This window comes from Lissotriton vulgaris, chromosome 11, assembly GCF_964263255.1.
Source record: "Lissotriton vulgaris chromosome 11, aLisVul1.2, whole genome shotgun sequence".
In the NCBI taxonomy this organism is placed as follows: Eukaryota; Metazoa; Chordata; class Amphibia; order Caudata; family Salamandridae; genus Lissotriton; species Lissotriton vulgaris.
In genome coordinates this window covers 864,738,841-864,762,238 of record NC_141699.1, presented here as the reverse complement: position 1 = coordinate 864,762,238, position 23,398 = coordinate 864,738,841, and the positions used below count along the sequence as shown (strand labels likewise).

The 23,398-nt window shown below is 47.9% G+C and overlaps 1 protein-coding gene across 2 annotated transcripts in view; it reads left to right on the top strand.

The window, feature by feature from the left end:
- The window catches only part of FARP2 (FERM, ARH/RhoGEF and pleckstrin domain protein 2), a 1,631,776-nt gene that overhangs the window by 798,573 nt on the left and 809,805 nt on the right, over nucleotides 1-23,398 (top strand). For both annotated transcript variants that reach the window (XR_015300958.1, XM_086944011.1), the window contains exon 11: nucleotides 15,610-15,678. Coding sequence is in view for 1 of the 2 variants with exons in the window: in XM_086944011.1 (XP_086800137.1) it covers nucleotides 15,610-15,678 (69 nt within the window). In the remaining variant the exon portion in view is untranslated. The remainder of the gene's footprint in view (nucleotides 1-15,609; nucleotides 15,679-23,398) is intronic.

Sequence of the window (23,398 nt, the reverse complement as noted above, 5' to 3'; positions counted from 1 at the left end):
TTGACTGCCTAGAATGAGGATACTTGGCTGAGGTGTTGATGCGCTTCGAGTTCGATGTGGACTTTCAGCAGATGGTTGACCTCCTCTACAAAACCCTGCAGTCTGATGCGGTGTCGGTGGGCAGGGGCACTAGGCAGGGTTGTCCCCTGTCACTCCTACTGTTCGCGTTGGCAATGGAGCATCTGACGGCGGCGATGCGGCAGACATTAGATGCGGGTATCCCCCTGGGTGACGCAATACACCACGTTTCGCTCCACGCTGACGACCTGCTGGTGTTTGTACGCGACGTGCACCACATACCGGCACAGCTGGCCCAACTGCTAGGTCGGTTCGCAGAAGTATCAGGACTACGGGTAAATGTGGCCAAATCCTGTTTGTACGCGTTTGACAGTGAGGTGGAAGATCCGGAGTACTGCCTGGGGGACGCGAGAGTTCAATGAAGGCTGATACGTTAAGGTACCTAGGGATCCAAATTTCCCGCCAACCAGCGGACCTGTTCAATGGAAACCTGGGACGGGCGGAAGCAGCACTCAGATCTCAGATACGCTTTTGGTCCAAGCTTCCGTTGACAGTCACAGGCAGAGTTGCCCTCGCTAAAATGGTCATGCTTCCCAGGCTCCTCTACTATTTTGTCAAACTACCACTATTATTCCAGGCCCCCTTCTTCTCGAAACTCAACGCGGTCTTGCAGGACTTCATTTGGGGCGCGTCTCGACACCGTTTAGCGCTACCGAAATTGTTCCTGCCAACGGACAGAGGAGGACTAGCCGCCCCTTGTTTTGAGCACTATTATTTAGCTGCGCAGCTGCAATGGCTAGCCCGCTGGTTGGCGGATAGGGGTAGGGAAGACACTGCCACGATTGAGCCACCGTACTCTCTGTGCCGTGTGTCACCAAGCTCTTTCACCCGCTGACGACACCTGAGAAACCCGCCCCGCTGCTGCTGGCGGTGGCATACAAGTGTTTTTGAAGATCCATTTTCCTCACTCCGAAGGTACTCCCGTATGCGCCGGCCATACCCTTAGAGGGCTTGCCAGGGGGTGGTGGGGCCATCACACGCCTCATGCTGGAGCAGTGGAGAGAGGCTGACATCCAGACACTGGGCGACTTATTCAGAGATGGAGCACTCATCGCCTACGAGGCGCTGGTGTCCGAAGGTGGGCTGGCCCCTGGGGGGTTCTTGCTGCACCGCTCGCTCTTGGCACAGTTGTCGGCTAGATGGGGAGACATGACGTCAGAGCCTGAACAACACTTAACCATGCAATATCTGCATGTTATGGGCAGAGGCAGACACCTGGTCTGCTGGTTTGCCGCATCTCTAAGAGCCCACACAGAGATCAGCTTGGCGCGGCTCAGAGGCAAGTGGGAGCGAGACTTGGATAGGGCGCAGTCTGATAAAGAATGTGAGAAAGTTCTTAGGAGCCCGGTGCACATCCCTCACAACATGCGCTTCCGCCAGATACAACTATTCATTGTCCATAGAGCCTATCTTACACCTGAACTAATCAATAGATACTTCCACCGCTCAGACACGTCCTACCCCAGATGCGATGAGTTGGATGCAGGAATTGTCCACCTGTTATGGCACTGCCCTAAGCTGGGGGATTACTGGAATATGATACATACAATGCTTGGGGTGTGCACAAGCCACATCATTCCCTTTAACTGGCCCGAGTAAATACTGCACCACTTCAGGAGGTCACCCAAAGATAAAGCATCTTCCCGCTTTTTAGACCTGGGATTGGTGGTGGCGAAACGGCTCCTCACGAGGCGATGGAAAGCACGCGAACCGCCAGCTGCGCAGGCATGGGTCTCTTCCCTTCAGGCGTGGGCCCGGGCGGAATGGATAGCCATACGGAGGGAGGAAACGACGGGGCTACGAAAGGAACCCATGGCAGACCAATGGGAGGGCATGCTTAAGACCTTGCAGTTGCCGGGGGACGGAGGCGGTTAGGTTGCTAAACGGCCTTAGGGAGGCGGCCTGGGGACAGGGCACAACACAGGGTGCTTTACTTCCCAGATGACCCGTCATGCACTCTTCCAGCCTTTAGATAAGCAAGCCTGCGACACACACTTGGCCACTGATGTATTCACACATGGGGGTGGGCCCCTGGGGGGGGCAGGGGGGGGGGGGGGGGAGGGGAGGGATGTGATTGGATGTCTGAGTTCTGCCGCTATTATTTAAGTTCCCTTTTATTGCATATCTGTTAAAGAAATGTCATTTCTAGGCGGAAATATACGGTTAAAAGGATCCACCTCATAGTTGCACTACTGTGCAAGGCTGAGCCGACTGATGGACATGAACAATAATTCGAGAGCCGAAGCGGGCCTCACCTGCACTAGTCAGTCCTGAGCATAGCTACTACGTTTACGAGACGTTGCCAGTGCGGCTTCACGATTTCACTCTATAATACTTTTAAAGGATTGAATGTTGAGCCGGCAAAACCGGAATGTCAGGATAAATTGATTGTTTCTCTTGTACTACATCCTGAAACGTATGAAATGTTAAAATACTAAAATGCTAATAAACAGATTTGACAAAAAAAAAAACAGGCCACTGGCCAACGGGCAAGTGACCGGACAGACGCGTTGAGCACAAAAACACTAGCAGGCCCCACGAGGCACTCGCGGAGTGTGGAGGGTTGTGCGTCGGTGCAAAAGGTGCTCGGGGCTGGGGCTTCTCAATCACCAAAGCACAGCTTCGAGGGTGCCTCGGGAGCTGCACAAGTAGCAAAGTGCATGTTTTACAAGATGGCCGGTCCCACGTCTCTCGTCGCCTCCACGGGTCTCCGCTTTGCGGTGACTGTGGATCGGGCTCAGGGAAGTCTGGAAGTCTGGTTCTTGTCAGGCTCTGTGGTCGGGCTCCGGCGGGAGCGTCGACAAAGCAAACCGCAGATCGCTGGATGGTGCCTGTTTGCCCAGGGTGGTCACTCCTTGACCACAAGGGAGATTCTTCAGTCTTCTAGTTGCAATAGAATGTCGAAGGTCCAGAGTTTCGTTTCAAGTTTCAGTTCAGGATAAATCTAAAGTCTCTTGACTCAGCTCCTACCTATATACCAATCTGAGGGGCTGGATTGCCTGCTAGGTCCCTCCTATGGGTGGGACCAGGGAAGGGGGTGGGTACACCCCTTTCCCTTTGTCCAGTTTCGCGCCAGAGCTGGGGCTGGAGTGCCCCAGCAACTGGTTTCAACCGGACTATGCATGGGACACCTTGTGTGCCCCAGGCAGTGTCTCATTTCATTCAGCCCTCCCTGCCCAAATACACTATGGCCTGTCTGGGGTGGTGCTAGCACCTCCCAAAACAGGAAACCTATTGTCCAAGCCTCCCTCGCTGGAAGGACTCCCAGCAGCAGGAGGTCCAACTTGTGTCTGTGGCAGCAGCATCCATTTTGTGATGCGAAGGCTATGGTTAACTTTAACCCGGTTTAACAGGAACAACATGTCTTCTCCCTCTAGAAGGGTGGAATGCTACCCCCGTCGCCAGAACTAGCGAGGGGGTAGTATTCCAAAGCGTATGACGCCTTACACAACATATTTTTGATAAAGCCAAACCAAAGTTAGCATTCAACCGCGAGGATGATAATGCACTTAAGAGTATATGGTATGGCTATATCATAGAACAGCTATAAGGACATGGTTCCGAAAGGTGCAGACAGGCTCAGCTCATGCTAGAGCCTCATCTCAAATAAAACCAAGCACTCTGCCTCCAGAATTGTTAAGGCCTGCCATAGGAGTGACTTATAGGTATATACGTCTCTATATGTAAAGGTAGGTATAGGGATACTACACCTAAGCAAGTGGTGATTACATGACCTTGCCCCAGCTGCAGTTTAGTGATTGTTGTTGCCTTACTCTGGGACTTTGTGCATTACGAACTTGGACTGCGAGGCCCAGCAGCCCCCGAAAAACACACAGCTGGGTCCTCTTCCCGCCCTCCTCACGCCGCTTGATAACTGCTTGTGCCCCCCGCTCCGCGGGCGCCGCTCGCAGCAGTTTAGTGATTGCTGTTGCCTTACTCTTGGACTTTGTGCATTACGGGCCAGGACTGCGAGGACCAGCAGCCCCAGAACAACACACAGCTGGGTCCTCTTCCCGCCCTCCTCAACGCCGCCTAATAACTGCTTGTAGCCCCCGCGGAGCGGGGGCCGCTGGCAGCAGTTTAGTGATTGCTGTTGCCTTACTCTGGGACTTTGTGCATTACGGACCGGGACTGCGAGGACCAGCAGCCCCAGAACAACACACAGCTGGGTCCTCTTCCCGCCCTCTTCACGCCCATTGCATTTAATCAAGCCTATTCCCCACATCGCGGGGCGCGCGCCGGGCGAAGCCCGGGCCAAGGGCGGGCCCGTTGTAGCCCGAAGGAGACCGGACCGGGCCAGCCCTCTAACCCCTGCTTTTCACAGGGAAAGGACATACTGCATTGTGTAAGTACCTGCAATAACTCTTAAATCTGTACAAGGGTAATGGCGGGGCGTGAAAGCAGGAGCAAAAAAACTACAACGGGAGGTCATGTTGTAGGGACCCTGGACAATTTTATCTTGAGGGCTAACTAATTACTTCATCATGAAATAACCCTGTTTAAGCTGTGGCTTTCCCAAGATATTGCCCTTGCGAAAAGATCCTCGCTGGGCCGCCTTGCGAATGTTCGTACACCAGAACACCATTCCCCATTTTCTGCTCGGGAGGAGCCGGACATTAGCGCAATCAGTGATACCATCCAGGGACTGGGTAGACCTTCTCCAAACAGGGAAACACAGTCACTGCCAGCAGCTGAGAATAACTTGCCAACGACCCTTGAACTTAATCAGAGAGTAGGTGGATTGGATGATCCTACTATCCGCCAGTTACGAGGGAGAACGGAAGGGGCCATACCTAAAAGGAAGCGAGGTGGCGCAGCTACTTGTGGCAGAAAGCCTAAAATTGCTAAATGCTCTGAGAATATTCCTGTAGTGGTATTGGCCCAGGCCCCGAAGATTGTAAAAGCTACAGGTAGCCAGACAGCTCCACCCTCACCACCCCGGCAATAGCACCTATCCAACAGGGGATAAATATAGCAAATACACCTTTGATAACGGAGGACTTGCTCTTGGCAAAACTGGGCCTCCTTCTCCACACAACACTTCAACTGCTTGAATTGAGACTTTCACGGATAGAGCAGCAATTGATAAACATTGAAAAAGCCACAATAAAGGCTATGGATCATGTAAAGTCCAATAATGCAATTTCTTCCCAAGCACTAACTTATAATGGAAAGGGGTGGCCTATGTCACAAAATCTTGTATTGCCCTCTGACTTGCCCTCTGCACATGTGTCTGGCCCAACTCAGGCAGTTCCTGTTGTTCCACCGGCCAGCTTGCTCTCTGAGGCTAATCATGGGAACATCAGCATGGAGCATCAGTGCCAACAACAAAATACTTCAAGTACACCAATTAGAATTGATTCGCGTCCAGATTCTAGCCCTTATGTTGTGTACCCGAATACCTTAACACCAGAGGGGAATCCCACCTGTCCCTGGCTGAGTAGAAATAGACCGCTCCCGGTCCATACCAGCAGCAAAAGTTTGCTAGTTCGAAGGGTAGCTTGGGTCGGGCACAGGGCAAAGAACATCAAGGGAGACTGTGTGCTGGTAAATTTTAGGGATGCTCGTACGGTATCTCACATTTGCGGTTGGGTGCAGTCTGATTCTGGGTCGGTAATACAATCCATACCATTGTCGTACTTTTATCCCCCAGGCCCCTTCCGTCCAAGGCCAGCTATTGATCTGAACTGGAAGACGGTGGGGTCCTGTGTAGGGGTAGGGTATACTAGGGACAGGTATGGAGTTGTGCCTGCACCCTTTGATATTTGTACCCAGAATAGATACAGTTGTCTGGACACGGTCGGTTGACTGGAGCAAAAGGATGAGGATTTTATCGGGCCACTTAAAGGGAGTGAGAGAGTTGAACGACGCAATGGGACAAGAAGGAATTGCTCAGAAACTTCTAGCAACAAAAGCTTAGGAGAAAGTACGCTGAAGATAGCCTCCCTCGCCCCCCATATTATCCATCAAACACCCACTGCAAACAATCCCGAACTCGTATCAAATATACCATCTAAGCCCCTGCTAAATAAACTAGTTGAAGGTAGCCCACCGGGCCCTGTGCTATCTGGCACAGGTTCTTCACAAGGTGCCCAGAGTGAGCTGACCTTGAGTACTGACTTGGGGAGGAAGGCAGGTATAATCAAGTTACTGTCATGGAATGTGGCTGGTCTGCCAAACAAAATGGCCTGCCCTGACTGGGGTTCTTTTGCAGATAATAACGATGTGTGTCTCTTTCAAGAGACTTAGACCCACGAAGATCAGTGCCGGGGGGGGGGGGAGCACTCTGGGGGAGAAGAGGCCGACCATCGGGAGGCCTCACTGTGTGGGTTGGCTACTACTAGTGACCCATTCCAATGACGTTCAATGTGTGGTACTTACATGGCCTAACGATTCGAAGATTGCCCTTATTAATGTTTACTCCTGTCCCGGGAGTATAGCCAGTGAGTCCAGGACTATTGAAGAACTTGTCAACTTCTTGCATACTCTCCTGAGTGACATTCATCTGTTGGTAGGGGGTGATTTGAATTGTCACTTTGAGCCCCTAGAGGGTTTGAAGGACGTGTCTTAGCAGAAGATGATTATTGGTCTATACCTCCGACCCAGGCCCCATCCCCGAGAGCATAGTCCCCTTTAGCCATACAGATCACGGCTCTAACATTAAACCACTCTTTATGAGCCTGTAATGGTTGTACCCCCTCTTATAGTCCAGCCAAGTGTACTTTTGTTAAACCTGGGCAGTCCTCACGCCTGGTCTATATCCTGGCAGAAACACGGTTATGGCCATTAGTTATGGATCTACATGTAGTCATGCGAGCAGAGAGCGACCATAATCCTTTAATTCTTGCGCTGGGCCCGTTTAGTATCAGTAGGAATAGTATCTCGGTTCCTGGGGATCCCTCTGGCAGACTTGTTCTTACCAACGACAGGCGTAGAGTCAGATGGAACAAATTTGTGGACCATCCGGAAGAACTTTGGAAACTCTATAGTAGGATTGTCCCCCTATAAACTGAGGTTAATGCGTTAATTACGCAACCAGTACTTCCTGACCATTTTATTAAAATGCAGGCCCTCCATTTGGAACTAGTATCTAACTTGGCGGAGGTACTCAATCCCCAGCGAACAAAGAAGAGTAAAAGGGCTAGGCAGCACTCATGGTATAACGCAGCTTGTAGGATGGCTAAGTCTGAATTAGTACAGGCCCTAAAAGAGAACACTGATAAATCTGAAATTAAATCAAGGAGAGCACATTAGAAAGGGCTGATAAAATGCGCAAAGGAGGAGTGGGACTATGAGAAGTGGGCTAATTTATCCACTGCGTTAAGATTTAAAGATTCCCGGGAATTCTGGTCAATAATTAATAATAGTTCGGGAGAATCAAAACCGGCCATTGAATCGAATATAGCACCTGAAGCCTGGGCAAATCACTTTTGGGCTCTGTACCTATGGAGGCTGATTTTACGCTTACCGAAGTGTGCAACGTAATTTCCAAACTGGCCCCGGGTAAAGCCCCAGGCCTAGATAAACTCCCGGGTGACCTTTTTAGGCAGGAACCGATGATATGGGGGCCATATTTTCTGATCCTTTTTAACGTGGTCCTGCGAGGTATGGCGGTGCCCTGTACTTGGCTGGGCGCAGAGATAGTCCCTATTTTTAATAAGGGCTCTCCTCTGCTCCCAGCCAACTACAGGCCCATCAGCCTCATAGATGTCCCCCAGAAGATCTTGTCCAGGCTAATCCTGGACCGATTGCAGGACTGGAGGGAGGAGCACACAATTCTCAGTCCATTCCAAGCAGGGTTTACAAAAACACTTCCACTATGGACCAAATCTTTTGTTTATCATTATTGTTTTGGAAAACAGTTAATATAGAGGGTGGCAGCCTCTATATGGTGTTCGTCAACCTTCGCTCGGCCTTTGATTTAGGCCCAACGACGAAACTATGGATTGTCCTCCTTGAATTGGGCATACCAGTCCCACTTCTGAGAATAATGATGAGGCTCCATGAGGCGAATTTCGCCCAAGTCAGATGTGGGAAAAATGGTGCATTGTCCTCGAGATTTTCCGTTGGCAGGGGAGTAAGGCAGGGCTGCGTGCTTGCACCGACCCTGTTTTGCCTCTATGTCAACAGGGTAATCTCGCACTTGAAGGGACTACAGAACAATGATGCCCCAAAGTTGGCTGGCAGTAGGGTTCCCGCCATTATGTTTGCGGATGACACCCTCTTGCTTTCCAAGTCTCCAATGGGGATCCAGCGCATATTGGACGGTTTTGAGGGACTTTGTAGAGGTAGGGGTTTGGAGAACAACTTGCTCAAAACGAAGTTTATGATTTTCAACCCCCCTGTAATTACCCGTCGAAATCCTTGTCTAGGCACATCAAGCCTGGAAAGGGTTTCGACTTTTGATTACCTGGGGGTCACCCTTAGAGAGAACTTGACGTGGGGCCCCGAGAAAATCAAGTCTCAACTAAAATTGTCCCAACTTGCTGGTGGTATTTTGAAACTATCTAATACTTCCTCTAATAAACCGGTTGCCCTACCTTGGGAGGTATATAAGACGCAAGCTAGGGGTGCGATTGTGTATGGCGGGGAACTGTGGGGATACTCATGCAGGACTGAAATAATAAGGACAGAAAACAAATTTATAAGACAGCTGTTGGCCCTACCATCTAGCACTCCTCTTCTGCCTTAAAGGCTTGATCTGGGGCTTAGGCCATTGATGAGGTGCTAGCGCTTTAACACTGAAGGTTCTGGCGCAGGCTCTGGGTGACACCGGAGCTTGGAAACTATAGGCAGGAACTTGCAGAATTTTTGATCCTTCCTGGGGCTGGGAAAATTCCCTGGCTCAGATTCATAAAGAATTAATGTTTAAGGTTAGGATTACATGCCCTATGGTCTGACCCAGAGAGAGGTTCTACTATGATCACTCGAAAAAAACCTTACGAAGATCTATAATGAAAACAAACATACTGCTGCTTTGTCCAATTCCGAAGTCGGCACGCTAACGGCTTCATTTTTAACTGTCAAAGGTTTTGGATGAAATTTACCCTATTCTAGCAAGAAAACTGTATATACAGTGGAGATACTGTGCTTTACCCCTGCAAGCTTTGACTAATACTAAACTAATGAAGGTGGTCTTCAGTAGTTGTTGAAAAATGTCCTGGGTGTAACTGTGACAGGGAAATGACCTGCACGTTCTATTCTGATGTCCAGCTTATTGTAAGCCCAGGAAGTACTGGCTTGTACCCCTGTGCAAGAATTTGGATTTTAAACACTGTATGCACGCTTTTAGAGTTTTTAAAACTGACACAACCAGATTAATTGTTTTTGCTGTGTTGCAATTTCTGGTAGCAATGTGGCGCAAGCGAAAGATCTTAATTAACCCAACTTCGACATGAATGTGATATGTAGCTACCAGACTTCGGATTGGTTGGATTGTTTTATATCTATATTAACTTTTGCTTGCCACACTGAATTGTTTTATATTTGTAATAACATTTGCTTGCTACACTGTATCTTGCTATAGTGATTTGGAATTTGAAATTGTCACCCATGAATTACTGTATTTATATATTGTTTTGCCGAAATAAAGATTTTTATGATGATGATCAGCCAGTTGTGTCAATGTGAGTGGCCAGCAAGGGGTGGCATAATACATGCTGCAGCCCCTGGTAGGCCTTGAATGCACCTATGCCCTGGGTACCTAAGGTACACTATACAGGGGCTCATAAGGTGACCCAATATCCAATTGGAGATGTACCTAAAGTACATGGAGTCCATTTTGCAGTGAGAGCAGATAGCCTGGGGCCCTGATTAGAAGGATCCCAGGCCAACTAAGTCGAAAACCAGCTAAACACTAGGCAAAAAATGTGGGGTAACCATAGTCAGGCATCCACCTTCCTACACTCAAACTCATGGAACGACCTAACTCCATCCGGCCGTGCTTCCATGCCTCGACAAAAAAGTATAAGGCGCCAGAAGATTCACCTGCCTGCCTTGTGTCTCAACCTAAGCCATACTCGGTCATTACACAAGCTGCCCAAAAGAGGTCACGTAATCCGGCTCCTCCCTTAACATCCCCGCCGGATCAGGAAGGTCACCGCCTGGATACCATTGGCAAAAAATTCACCACAATGGCTGCAACTACAGTCAGGGCGGCAAATTCCTTAGCCATCCTCGGGCAAAACGACTGTCAGATGTAGTTGGAAATCGCAGCTTCGGTCGACCTAATTCCTGAATCTTCCAGGTCAGAGGCACAAAAGATTGTGCAAGAGGGCGAGAAAATATCAGAAATTATTGACTGCGCAATAGATATTTCCTCAGCGGGTTTCAGACAGCTGGCAGGTGCTGCAGTCTTAAGACGGCAGGGCTGGCTTAAGGCTACGTCTTTTCGACCTGAGGTACAAGCAAAGGTACTTTTGATGGAGAGTCCCTCTTCGGCAAGCATGTGGATGACGCCTTAGAGTCTATCAAGAAAGATACGGACACTGCTCGCGCCCTGGGATCTCTCCAGTACCGGAAGCGGCCATTTCGTGGAGCACGTGGCAGGGGCACAACCTACTCTTTTCCAGGCTCCTCCCAGTACCGCTCTATGGTGAAAGCAAGCAGCGCTACTCCAACCAATATCAGAATAGGCAGTCTGATTCCAGGCCTTATAAGAGAAAATCCACCTACAGAGGAGGTACCACCTCTAAAAAACAATGACTTTCTAAAGACCAAGTCTTATCCTGCTCTGAAGATTGGAGGTCGATTCTCCCAAAACGTTTACAATTGGTCGAAAATAACTTCAGATGTCATCTCAAAAGGCCACGCTCTCGAATTTCTCAAGTTTCCTCCAAACCGCCCTCCCTCTGGTCCCCCTCCAGCACACTTGAAGGAACTGTTTGCACAAGTTGCAGTTATAATCCAAAAAGGGGCAGTCGAAGTGGTTCCTCGATTACAACAAGGGACGGGCTTTTATTCCCGCTTTTTTCTTATCAGGAAGAAATCGGGAGAGTGGCGCACGATCTTAGACCTCCGAGCCCTCAACAAGTTAATCAAGTCCCAAACATTTCGAATGCTGACCTTGCTGGAAATCTTACAGTTCCTGAATCCCGAGGAGTTCCTCTCCACAATCGACCTCCAAGACGCATACTTTCATGTGCCAATCCATCAAAGACACAGGAAGTACCTCCGTTTCAAAGTAGGATTGAAACACTTCCAATTCAAGGTTCTGCCTTTCGGCCTTCGTTCCGCGCCGAGGGTCTTCACAAAGATCATGGCTCCGGTTGCAGCTTATCTACGCCTCCAGGGCATACAAATCTACCCTTATTTAGTCTGCTTGATAAAGGCCCCAACCTTTCTCGCAGCAGAACAACACACTCAGACTTGCCTGTCAGTCTTCCAAGACTTGGGTCTTTCCATCAACCACGAGAAATCGCATGTCCGTCCAGCACAACAAAGAGTCTTTCTAGGAGCATTAATAGACGCACATCTAGCAAGGGTGTTTGTTTCGCAGGAGCGCCAAGATCGCATTGCCAAACTGGTGGCTCTTCTACGCTCAAGAAAGTCTGTTTCTGTCCGAATGTTCAAATCCTTTCTGGGCATGACCTCGTCCTGCATACCGCTGATCCCCAATTGCAGGTTACACATGCGAGTCCTACAAGAAGAATTGGACAAACAATGGCGGCAAGTCTCAGGGCCATTCAACGACAAAGTCCTCCTGACCTCTCACATCCAGAGCGCATTGGAATGGTGGACTCACCTTCCAAACATTGCAACAGGGCGTCTGTTTCAGGAAACAGCCCCTACGCTAACCCTTACGACGGACGCTTCCTTAGAGGGTTGGAGTGCGCACCTCGAAGGGTTGTCAGTCAACGGCAAATGAACGGCAGACCAGCGCAATTGGCACATCAATCAGCTGGAACTCTTGGCTATCTTTCTCGCCCTGAAATCTTTCCGTCTGCTGATAGGAGAGTCACTGTTGGTGCGTATGGACAACACCACCAGTATGCACTACCTTAACAAACAAGGGGGTACGAGATCTCTTCTGCTCTCCAGACAGGCACAACCGATCTGGGAATGGGAAGTACAACATCGAGTCCAGTTAACTGCAGTTCACGTACCCGGCATCTCCAACGCCCTTGCAGACTCTCTCAGCAGATCACCCACAGACAATCACGAGTGGCAACTCCATCAGCCATCTCTGGAGTATGTATTTCACCTGCGGGGTCAGCCGGAGCTGGTTCTATTTGCAACTTTACTCAACCGCAAATGCCTACGTTACGCAAGTTGGCATCCCCACAAAAGGTCAAGTGGGAATGCTTTTTCGATCAACTGTTCGAAAAAATTTGTGTACGCTTTTCCGCCGATCCCTCTTATACCTCGCCTCCTGCACAGAATGAGACTTCAACCATGTCACATCCTGTTGATTGCGCCCAGGTGGCCTCGCCGACCATGGTTCACGGATCTTCTTCTTTTTTTCCAGTGCGATCCGATCCCTGTTTGTCCCCTGCCTCACCTTCTCACCATGAACCACGGGCAGGTATGCCATCCAGACCCGGCATCTCTCCAGCTTCACGCTTGGAACCTGAGCCCCACGAGTTTGCCCATCTAAATATTGATCCGGACTGCAGAGTGGTCCTTGCTCGCGTACGGGCTTTCTCCACCACCAAAACCTATAAATTACCAACATGGAAGCGGTTTTGTGTTTGGTGCCACTCGGAAAACATTGATCCTATGATCGCTCCTCCTGAGCAAATCTTGCCATTCTTCCTCCTTTTGGCAAAATCGGGACTTTAACATTCCACTCTCAAGGTTTTCCAGGCTGCACTTTCACGCTTTCGGCATGATGGTTCCACGTCTCTGTATTCCTCACGGATCATTCGCCAATTCTTTAAAGGTCTGTTCCGGATGTTTCCACCTATCAGGCGTCCTCCACCTTCTTGGCGTCTAAATCTTGTCTTGGCCCAGCTTCTTAAGCCTCCATTTGAACCAATCCACTCAGCAGATTTGAAATTCCTGACTTGGAAGGTTTCCCTCCTCCTCGCACTCGCATCCTCCAGGCGAGTGAGCGAAATGCAAGCTTTTACAATCCAGCCTCCATTTCTTCAGTTTTCCAAGGATGCTGTTGTACTACGTACAAATCCTAAGTTTATACCCAAGGTCCCTTCGACTTCCACCTTAAGGAACCTGTCATACTCAAAACCTTTTTCCCTAACCCTCAGTCTCCTGCTGAGCGTACTCTTCATTCCCTGGACTTGAAACGATGCCTCAAATTCTACATCCAAAGCATTGCTGCCTTTCGAAAGTCAGACCAGCTCTTTGTGGCTTATGGACGGATGCGCAAGGGACATCCAGTCACTAAACAGATCATTGCTTGTTGGATTTCTTCTGCCATATCCTTCTGCCATCAACGGGCTGGCAAGCCTCTTTCTGCTCCGGTGCGAGCACACTCGACGAGAGCAGTAGCATCCTCTACTGCTCTATTTGCTGGAGTGCCTCTACATCAGATCTGCAGGGCGGCGACGTGGTCCATCAGGCACACGTTCATGAGGCACTATTGTCTGGAGATGTCTAACGCTGCGGATACTGCTGTGGGTCAAGTGGTGCTGCGAAATCTCTTCAAATAAAGGTGAGCCTCTGTTGCTTCCCGCCTCCCGTCATAAAAGGTTTTATTGTGCATTCTTGTACATGTTGCAAATGTGTATTGATATGCTTGCTCTTTATTTTTGCCTTTTATGACTCTGGTATTATGGCGTACTGCTTTCTATTCTTATTCAAGCATGTGAATCTATGAAAGACACCCCTAATACTGGAGAAGAACAATAGTTACTTACCTGTAAACTGTGGTTCTCCAGTATTGGTGTCTTTCATAGATTCACATGGGACTCACCCTTCCTCCCCTCAAAGTCTCTCTTCTCCTCCTGCACTCTTTGGTCACTCTTGTGCTACGAAAATCTGAGGGCTTGAGCTTCTGAGGAGAAGGTTCTAGAGGATGTTACAGCCTGATTGGCTGGAATGTGTAATATTATAATGACATGGATATGTCACTAAAGGGAACTCTCCCTCAATGCTTTCTATTGGCTAATGTTGTTCTATGGTACTTTAAGGTTTTATTTCTTTTAGAAATATTTTGATATCTATTTATATACTTTTGTATATATCTATATATGTATATATGTATGTACTTTATGTATATATGTTTCTTACTACTATTTTATGTACCGTGGGACTCCCACTTCGGCGACAGGTAATTATTCGAGCATGTAAATCTATGAAAGACACCAAAACTGAAGAACCACAGTTTACTGGTAAGTAACTATTGTTCCTACTGACATTGGGGACCAGTGCACAATAATCAAATAACAACTATGATAAATTACCATTCCGAAAGGCCAATGCCTCTGAATTATTATTGTAAAATGAAACCTTGGAAGAATAAGACCTACCTCACGACACCTCTATAGCATAGTAACACAAAAGAACAAACGTTCACTTAGTTTCTAACAACTTTTTTTTAAATAAACTATTGAGCTAAGAACCCCACCTCCTCTGCTGTCACGCCTGAATTAGGTTTGATTGCACTGCGGCTACCATCAATAGCCATGTAGCAAAAATTCATATTAAATATCATGTCTGCTTCTAAAGTGAGTGTCTGCTACAGCTAAGAGAGTTTCAAGCTACTGTTAGATTTAATATGCTCTTTCTCAGTCTTTGAAGAATTATTAATTTTTAAAAAGTATATAATATTGGGTTAGAAAACACATATGTTTCAAATTTCTCTCATCCACACTGTTCCCCGTCAAAGGGTTCATGATGCGGTCGGACAAGCGTCCGAGCCCCATCGTTTTGGCAGGCTGGCGAAAAACTGCTTTTTTCCATTGCAGCTAGTGCTGCAGCTCTAGAAAAGGGCTGCAGTGGAAAAGTGCAGTTCTCAAACATCCATGCACCGTGTGCAAGGCTCCATGTGGTACCTGTCACACATTGCATGGCTGTTTAGGGTAGCACTACATGTGTCCCCATGGCTCATAGCGGAGGTCCAAGGAGACCTAGGGGCCCCCAAAGTCTCATTTCGTCTGTCTTCACATGGCGGTCAGACCACTGTGCAAGGGAAGAGGGTCATCATAATCCCTACGGTGGAGCCGCCACAGGCACAGCCACCATTGTAGGGATTACGCTCGGACCAGCAACCTGACAGGCTCCGACGTCGGTCAGTCCGTTAGCCCACTGCGCTTCGACCGACCGCATTATTCTGTGACCCTCCCCATCTCTATTTAGGGTTTACAGATGCATAAATGTCAGCTAGACACAATGATACCACTCCCGCCTCACTGTTTAAATTGAAGCAAACAACCCAGAATACAGTGAGCTGATTTATTTAATTTTTTTAAATGAAGCATGGAGCTGAGCAGATAGTACCCTGCCAGCATTGAGAACTTTGATAAACTTCTCCAAATCCTGAATCTTTTTACCCAAACTTCTGCTTCAGTCTGGAAGGATCTGATCTTTGCTTATAGTAACAAATGGATGTTTTATTTTGCTTATTTGCAGTGGACGAACGCAGAAACAACTGGTGGATTATGTCCGGGACAGTGGAATGAGAAAAGCTCCATACGAGAGGTAAATGTTAATTTTCACTGGGTGTGTATGCGCTTGGAATTTAATAAAAATTAGGACTACAAACTTCATGAGGCCATAAGCATAGTGGACAGAGAATCAGTTGTTATAAAAATCCATATTTCTACAATAGGAAAGTATTCACGCCTGTTAAAGATGTTTACGGACATCTTTTTCAAGCAGTTTAGACCTGAGCTTTGGTCCAACTGCACTATATTAAAATATTATGTATAAACTGGGTAACGTTCCTTGGTTTAAGTATCCACCTCATCCTTACCAGTATCTAGAGTTTTAGGGGAGCTAATTTTTACACCTGTTTTCTTTGTAATCGCACTTAGTTTTTATACTGAAGTTTAACCATATATTTAGTGTTTTGTTTTTAAGAGCAGTTAGATTACTTCAGTCTCCTTTTTCAAATTTTTCACATTTGCAATTAGATTTGTACATTTTTTTCTATCTTTTTAAATCATTTTTAGTACACTTAGAGAAATGTTATGTGCACACATTTCCAGTACCATTTTCTTAAGATATACTGTGTATAGTCTTTGAGTCTCATTACAGATACGCAATCTGTATATGATACTTAAGGCATATTTTATTACCTGTCCTCATGGATTATCCAGCTGTTAGGAGAACTGTACGGCTATGGTTCTCTAAATATCTTTAGTAGGCTGTTTAGCCAATGTATACAGATCACAATGAATCACAAATTAACAAAAACAATTCTCTGGTGTCTTATGAAAAGGTATGGTTAGCGCACCTATTCAGATGCAAGGAGTTTGCCTTTTTCTTTTATACAATTTTTAAAAGTCTCATCTTTGAAGTGGGAGACAATTGCTGCAGCATGCATGTGACAAGGATCTTAATAAGTGACTTATTGAGGGTTATGGCAAACTACAGGCCGATCTCGCTTCTCCCAGACATTAGCAAAATGGCTGAGAAACTGGTCAATGTTCAACTGTCCCAGTTCCTCGAATCCAACAACCTTCTGCGTCGGTCCCAAACTGGGTTTCGTCCCGGCCACGGCACGGACACCGCCCTCCTCGCTGTCATCGAGGAGGCAAGGTGCATTTTGGATTCAGGGGGGTCAGTGGCAGTGATCCTCCTGGACCTTAGTGCAGCCTTTGACACGGTGAACCACTGTGTCTTACTCCACCGGCTGGCCGGGGCAGGACTCGGGGGCACCGCGCTCGCCTGGATAGAATCTTTTCTATCAAACCGCTCGTTCCAGGTATGGGACGGCAACTCCCGCTCTGCCCCACTCCCTCTCTCTAGCGGAGTCCCCCAAGGGTCTTCGCTAAGTCCCACTTTGTTTAACGCGTATATGGCCCCTCTGGAGGATGTAGTTGCCCCATTCGGAATCAAGATAGTAAGCTACGCGGACGACACGCAATTGGTCGTCTCACTCTCACATCTTGACAACCACCCAGACAATCTGTTGAACTGCCTCCAGGAAATCCACCACTGGATGTGCGAATCATCACTTAAGCTCAACGGATCTAAAACCGAAGTCGTGCTCATGGGCAAGAAATGGACTACCATCCCTCCATCGGTCTGGCCCGATGTTTTCGGCGAGGTGCCTACCCCGAAGAAGGAAATCAAGACTTTGGGAGTCTGGCTTGAACCTGATCTGTCCATGAAGACCCAGGCAGCCAAAACAGCAGGAACCTGCTTCGGACTCATGCGCTCCATCCGTAAGATCCTTCCGCTACTCCATCCCCTATCAAGGAAACTCCTGGTTCAAGGTCTGATCCTTGCCCGTCTAGACTATAGCAACGCTGTCTATCTAGGAGCCCCCGAATCGACCCTGGCAAAACTTCAGCGCACCCAAAATGCGGCTGCCCGGCTCCTTATGAGTCTCCCCTCCAGAGCCTCTGCCAGACCAGCGCTCAAGGCCCTACACTGGCTTCCAGTGCGACAGAGGATAGAATTTAAGGCTTTGTGTACTGCCCAGAAACTTCTCAACGGCCTAGGCCCTTCTATCTTGAGAGACATGGTCACCCCATACAAGGCTCCCAGACTCTTGCGCTCGGATAATGAGCGTTTGGCCATTGTCCCTAGATTCAGGAAGGTGCGCACTGGCGGTCGACGCTTTGCAGTAAAAGCGTCCTCAGGAATGAACGCGCTCCCCCGCTGCCTGCGGCTGGAACCCTGCCACCTTCGCTTCGGCAAAAAACTGAAAACTCTCCTTTTCCCTAAATAGTTCCTCTTCCTCCCTTGGTCACCACAAGTCCTCATAGCGCTGGGATGCCTCCGGGTCACCAGGCGCTCTACAAATCGTTAAATAAATAAATAAATAAATAAATATTAATATACTTCCAGATTCCTCACCTCCTTTCTGGTCCTCTACCAAACCGCCATTAGAGTGTAGTGAGCCCATTGAGGACCGAAGCCCCAATCATTCAAGCGGGCTGAATATCACCATTGATAGAATCGATTTGTGCCATACATAATTCATCACTTTCTCAAGCAATAGGGAATTTTCATAGGTCCGTCCTCAGTTTCCTCCTGGTGCACACCAGTACATTTGCTCGTCGCGGAGGCCTAGGCTGCCTCCTCCCATTTTTTTTGTTTCTTTGCCTCACTGAGATTTCAATGCCATTTTGATGGCCCTTTTTGCAAATAGTAACACTAGATGGAAAGACATGCTGTGGGTGAGGTGCCATTTAAATCAACCGTCTCTGGTGTGGTATTGTTCCTTCCAGTGGCCAGTGACATGTGTAATCATTTCCTGCATCCTAGCCCAAACCAAGGTAATGCCACATATGGTAAAAGTGGGCTGGATCTTTGTGACAGTGGGGACAGCTGGGCCCGTCGGTGGGTTACAGCTTATCAATCGTGTGAGGGGACATATACGATCTGTGTAATTGGTAAAATTGTATCTGTTGGAGTCTGACATTATGAGAGAGTTTCTTGAGGCATTCTATGATCATTTCACAGTCCTTATCATTCGGGAGGCAATTCAGATCTGTCTACCAAAGGGGTTTCAGTTTATGTAATTGGGTGGTGACTAATGACAGTAAGGACCATTGGAGCCATGTGACAAGTTTGCAACCTTTTACCATTCTAAAAAGAGTCTGCATATATCCTTGTGGGTGGATCAGAGTTTGTGGCATACCAGGTATTGGACATAATGACAATGATCACCTTGTGGGACAAGAATACTGCAGATGATATGCTGCAGTTTGTCAAGAGGACATTGAAGGGTGAGAACCTCGTTCTTGAACATGTTCCCCACTGTGGTGAGTCTGGCTTGCTCCCATTGTGGTATTGCTATATATTGGCTTTCACCGGCAGTTGGATAAATATCGTTGAGAGGGGTGGTAAATTAGGAACATATACTGCGATATCTGTCACTGTACTTGTGATACTCCATTGGCAGTATTATGCCACTTCCAGGAAAGTGGGTGAGTTTTTTCTGTGACCTAGTTAGACAAGGTATTTGATAGAGACTTCTAGCTGCAGATTCCTCACTTATCCTCAGGTGTCAGATTGGATCCATACATTTTTCGGGAGCAGTACCCTTGAGCACCAATTAGTGGCGTTGTTCAGCTCCACATGACGTCCGTTCCAGAAGTGACGTACACAGTATCTTTACAGGCACCACCGCAGTGTGCTGATGTCAATTATTTTCTTTCTACGCCAGTCAGTGCAGATCCGAGAAGATCCATGCCCACTCTTTTTTGACAGACCTTTTTTTACTTTTTGTCAAGAGTTTTTGGGCACTTTGCCTCCTGGTGCGTCTAGGATGTCCGCTAGGAAGGCTGGTTTCAAGCCATGTGGTGCCTGTCACCAACAGATGGTGACGGATCCACATTTGATGAGCCTCTGGTGCTTGGAATGTGACATTGATGCCAAGACATGTGTTGATTGCCGTGCCATGCACCCCAAGGCAAGGAGAGAGTGGTCCCTCAAGTTCCTTGCTGCTTGATGTGTGACTCTGCGACGCTCACACGCTTGGTTAAGAGGAAGGTCCCTAGATCGATCACAGCCCCACTCCAAACTCTCGCAGTCGAGGTTGCCAGGGAAAATCAGGTGAAAGTCGCACAGGCTTAAGAAGAGCATGAAGTCAAAGAGATCTTCGACTTTGTACGCATGTGGGAGTCATCCGATGAAATGAGGAAGCGTCTACAGGAAGGGCCTAGCTTTGTGGTGAAGCCTGCACCTGGGCTGTGTCCGTGACTCTCAGAGTTTTCAAGAGCTGGAGCTTCCTCCTCCCAGCTATGCAAATGTTTTGAGGCCATTCACCTCGTATTTGGGCAGCCTGTCCCTGCTAGAGCACCTTGGGGAGCCAACTGGTTTTCTGCCAACAGGTTCGCCCATGGTGCCTGTTGGACCCTTGGATCTGTAGATAGATTCAGAGTGGCATTGGTCGAGCCACCTGGTCCTTCCCCCGGTGCCTGCTCCAGGGCAAATGCCTCATGGTGGCGTCATCCCTACTCTGACACAGAGCCGGATGAGCATCATCTGACGCTGGCTCCAGCACTGATGGGGCAGACGCCCCATGATAAAGTCAGTGCCTTATTCGTATGATATGCCTGTATTGGGGTTACAAATGGGAGGGGTCTGCAAACCCTTATGTATACCAGTAAGTAGGGACAGGGAACAACTGAATGTGTCCTCATGTAACGCAACTGGTGCTATGTAAAGCGGTCTGATACACGATTCGGGTCAAGTTTGTGCTATATAAAACTCTGTAAAAATAAACTGGTATGAGGTTTTAGTTGATAGCAGTGATCTGTTCACCTCCCGAGACACTGGCATAGTCTGTTCTCCTATTGTGGCTACGGAGAAGGGTGCCTCTTTCGCAATGGTGGTGTGAACGGCAGCATAGGTAATTGACCTTACGCTGCCCTAACTGGCAGTCAAGAGAAATTAATTGACAGAGGCACTTCAACCGGGAGTTGCCCCTACAGAACCCTTACTCCCATTTACTGAAGCCCTTACTTAGATGGGGTGGCCACAAGACTTCTGGGGGGGAAGTTGGGGGGGGCAAGATCGCGTATTGCCCTTGCCCGTTGGTGCATCCCTCCCTTCGATGGTGGTATGGGCATGACTGATCTTCACCTCTACTACATAGCCACTCGGCTTTTGTTTCTCCATGACTGGTTTTATGGGGGTTGGTCTAATCCGGCCTACAAAACAAAGCTCAGGACCCTAGAATTCGCTCCGATCCAGGCATTCCTATACGGAAGCCCAATCCCCATAGCAATACCCTTGATCTCTAGGGCGGTCCTCACAGCATGGCGCACGGCGCTAAGACACACACACTGGAACAAAAAACGAAGCCAGCAGAAACCTCTCTGGCAGGGAAGATGGCTTAGAGACGTGGCAGCTCTTACGAGTTTCAGACGGTGGGACAGCCTCGCCATATCACTACTGGGTGAGCGACCACATTAGGACCTGCAGGGAGGTTATACTCTCCATACCTCGCAATTCCACGGGTACCTGCAGCTATATCACACCCTCAACACACACATTTAAACGTACACAGCATTCCCACTGGAAGATCAAGTTATCATGGGAACCCTGGGGACGGGTGGGGTGTCCCAAATATATCAATAAAGTAGTGTATGCAGAGGACTGCAAGTACATCCCCTATGGAGGCACACCAAAGTAGATCACACTATGTGTTTCAATGTTCATTTAAAGATGTTGTTTATTTTCTTCAGTTTGATTTTCTCATTTTTAAATTGATATTAATGCCATATCAGAAGACAGCGTATGTTCGTAAATGTTAACATATGAACTTTCAACTCCAATGCATTTCGGGCATAAGTGCCCTTGGTCACGGAGAACTGAGGAGGAAGAAAACGGAAACGGGTGTCAGGGGGCAGGTAGTCACAAAAAACATGTGGGGAAGTTACTGGTGCTAGTAGTGAGGGGACTGGGAGATCACAACTTGTCTAGTGCTGGATGCTATTGTGAAGGTTTGGGACGTGTAAAAGGAATGTTACCGCCTGTGAGAAGTTAAATACAAATAGACAGCAAACGTAACAAAATTTACTCGGTGTAAACAAAAAGCCTTACTTCATAGTTACTCGTAGCGCGGAAAGACGCTATCTGCCGGTCATCTGCTCGCTGTCTCGTGTGCTCGTGTGGGAAGACGGTAAATATGTTGTCGGAAAGCGATGATGGACTCGTGCTGAGAGTGACTCATGCATGGGGAGCGGGTCGTGAAGGGAAAATACCGCGGCCATCTTAGAGTGGGAGGTTAGTAGGAGACTATGGTGTACTACGGGGGTTAGTAGTGATAAAGACAGTTCAAAGAGGTACAGGAGTACAGTAAAACAGTTAACCCCTTCCGTGCGGGCGGTTTTCCCCGCCCATGCTGACTCCGCCTTGCGCGGGCGGAGTCATGACGGAACGGTTCCGTCATCCGCACAGCTCACCCGTAGTGCATGACGGAACCGTTCCGTCAGCAGCATGGAAGGGGTTAAAGCATATCATGGGCACTTTAAAGATAACAACTAAATTCAGTGCGGTCGTTAAGCCCGTGGGGCTTCAATGTTTGTAGTAAATAGATCCATTCAAGTTCTCTCTTTAACAACAGTTTGTTATTATCAATGCCTTCTTTCTTGGATACAATTTCCAAGACTAAGAATTTCAATTGGGCGATGGTGTGGCGTGCATCAACAAAGTGCATGGCAATATTAGACTTTTCCATTTTCAACCTTATGTTGGACTTATGTTCGTTGAGACGAGTTTTTATTTTCCGTTCTGTTTTGCCAACGTATAATTTACCACATGGACATTTCAGTGCGTAAATTAAGTTTGTGGAGTCACAAGTGGCATCAACTTGAAGTTTGATGTTATGTCCTTTCATAGGATGCTGTATATTATTACCCTTGATGACATTATTGCAATGATTGCAGTTCAGGCACGGTTGGGTGCCACGATGATGTTTAGGTGTGTCAGTGGGTCTAGCAAGTATTTCTTTGATATTCCTACTCCTGGTATGAGCGAATATGGGTGGTTTATCAAAGATTCCCTGGAAGTCAGGTTCATTCTGTAATATGGGCCAGTGTTTCCATATAATCTTTTTGTACGCTGCACTCGCTGTAGAAAACTTGGATACTAGCACCATGCGTTGATCTGTGATTTTTTGAGTCTTAACTAGACTATCTGACCTGGAGATGTTAGCCACACGAGATTGTGCTTGTTGGAGGACGTTTTCAGGATAACCTCGTTCCCGAAACCTGTTTTTCATTTCCATAATGCGTGTGTCAACTATGGTGTCATCAGATACAATACGCTTCACGCGTAACAATTGGGAGAAAGGAAGGTGTCTCTTCAAGGAGCCTTGGTGAAAGCTGGCAAAGTGGAGAGAGTTATTGCGATCGGTACTCTTCCTGTGCAGATCTGTGGTCAATCCTTCTGGGGTATTTTTTATGTGGACGTCCAAGAAGGCTATGTCGGTTTCACTAATTTGCCAAGTTAGATTAATGCGAGAGTCTTTACTGTTGACTTCCGTCAAGAGGTTGTGTAGAGATTCCTTGGTGTCAGACCACAGAAAAAATAAGTCATCAATGTACCGCACGTACAGTTTGGCATGATTTTGGAAGCTTGAGTTAGTGTATAAATGGTGTCTTTCAAAGTTTTCCATGTATACATTAGCGTATGACGGGGCAGCACAGTTTCCCATCGCCATTCCGGAGAGTTGCAAAAACCATTGATCATCATACGCTAATACCCCAGAAGGATTGACCACAGATCTGCACAG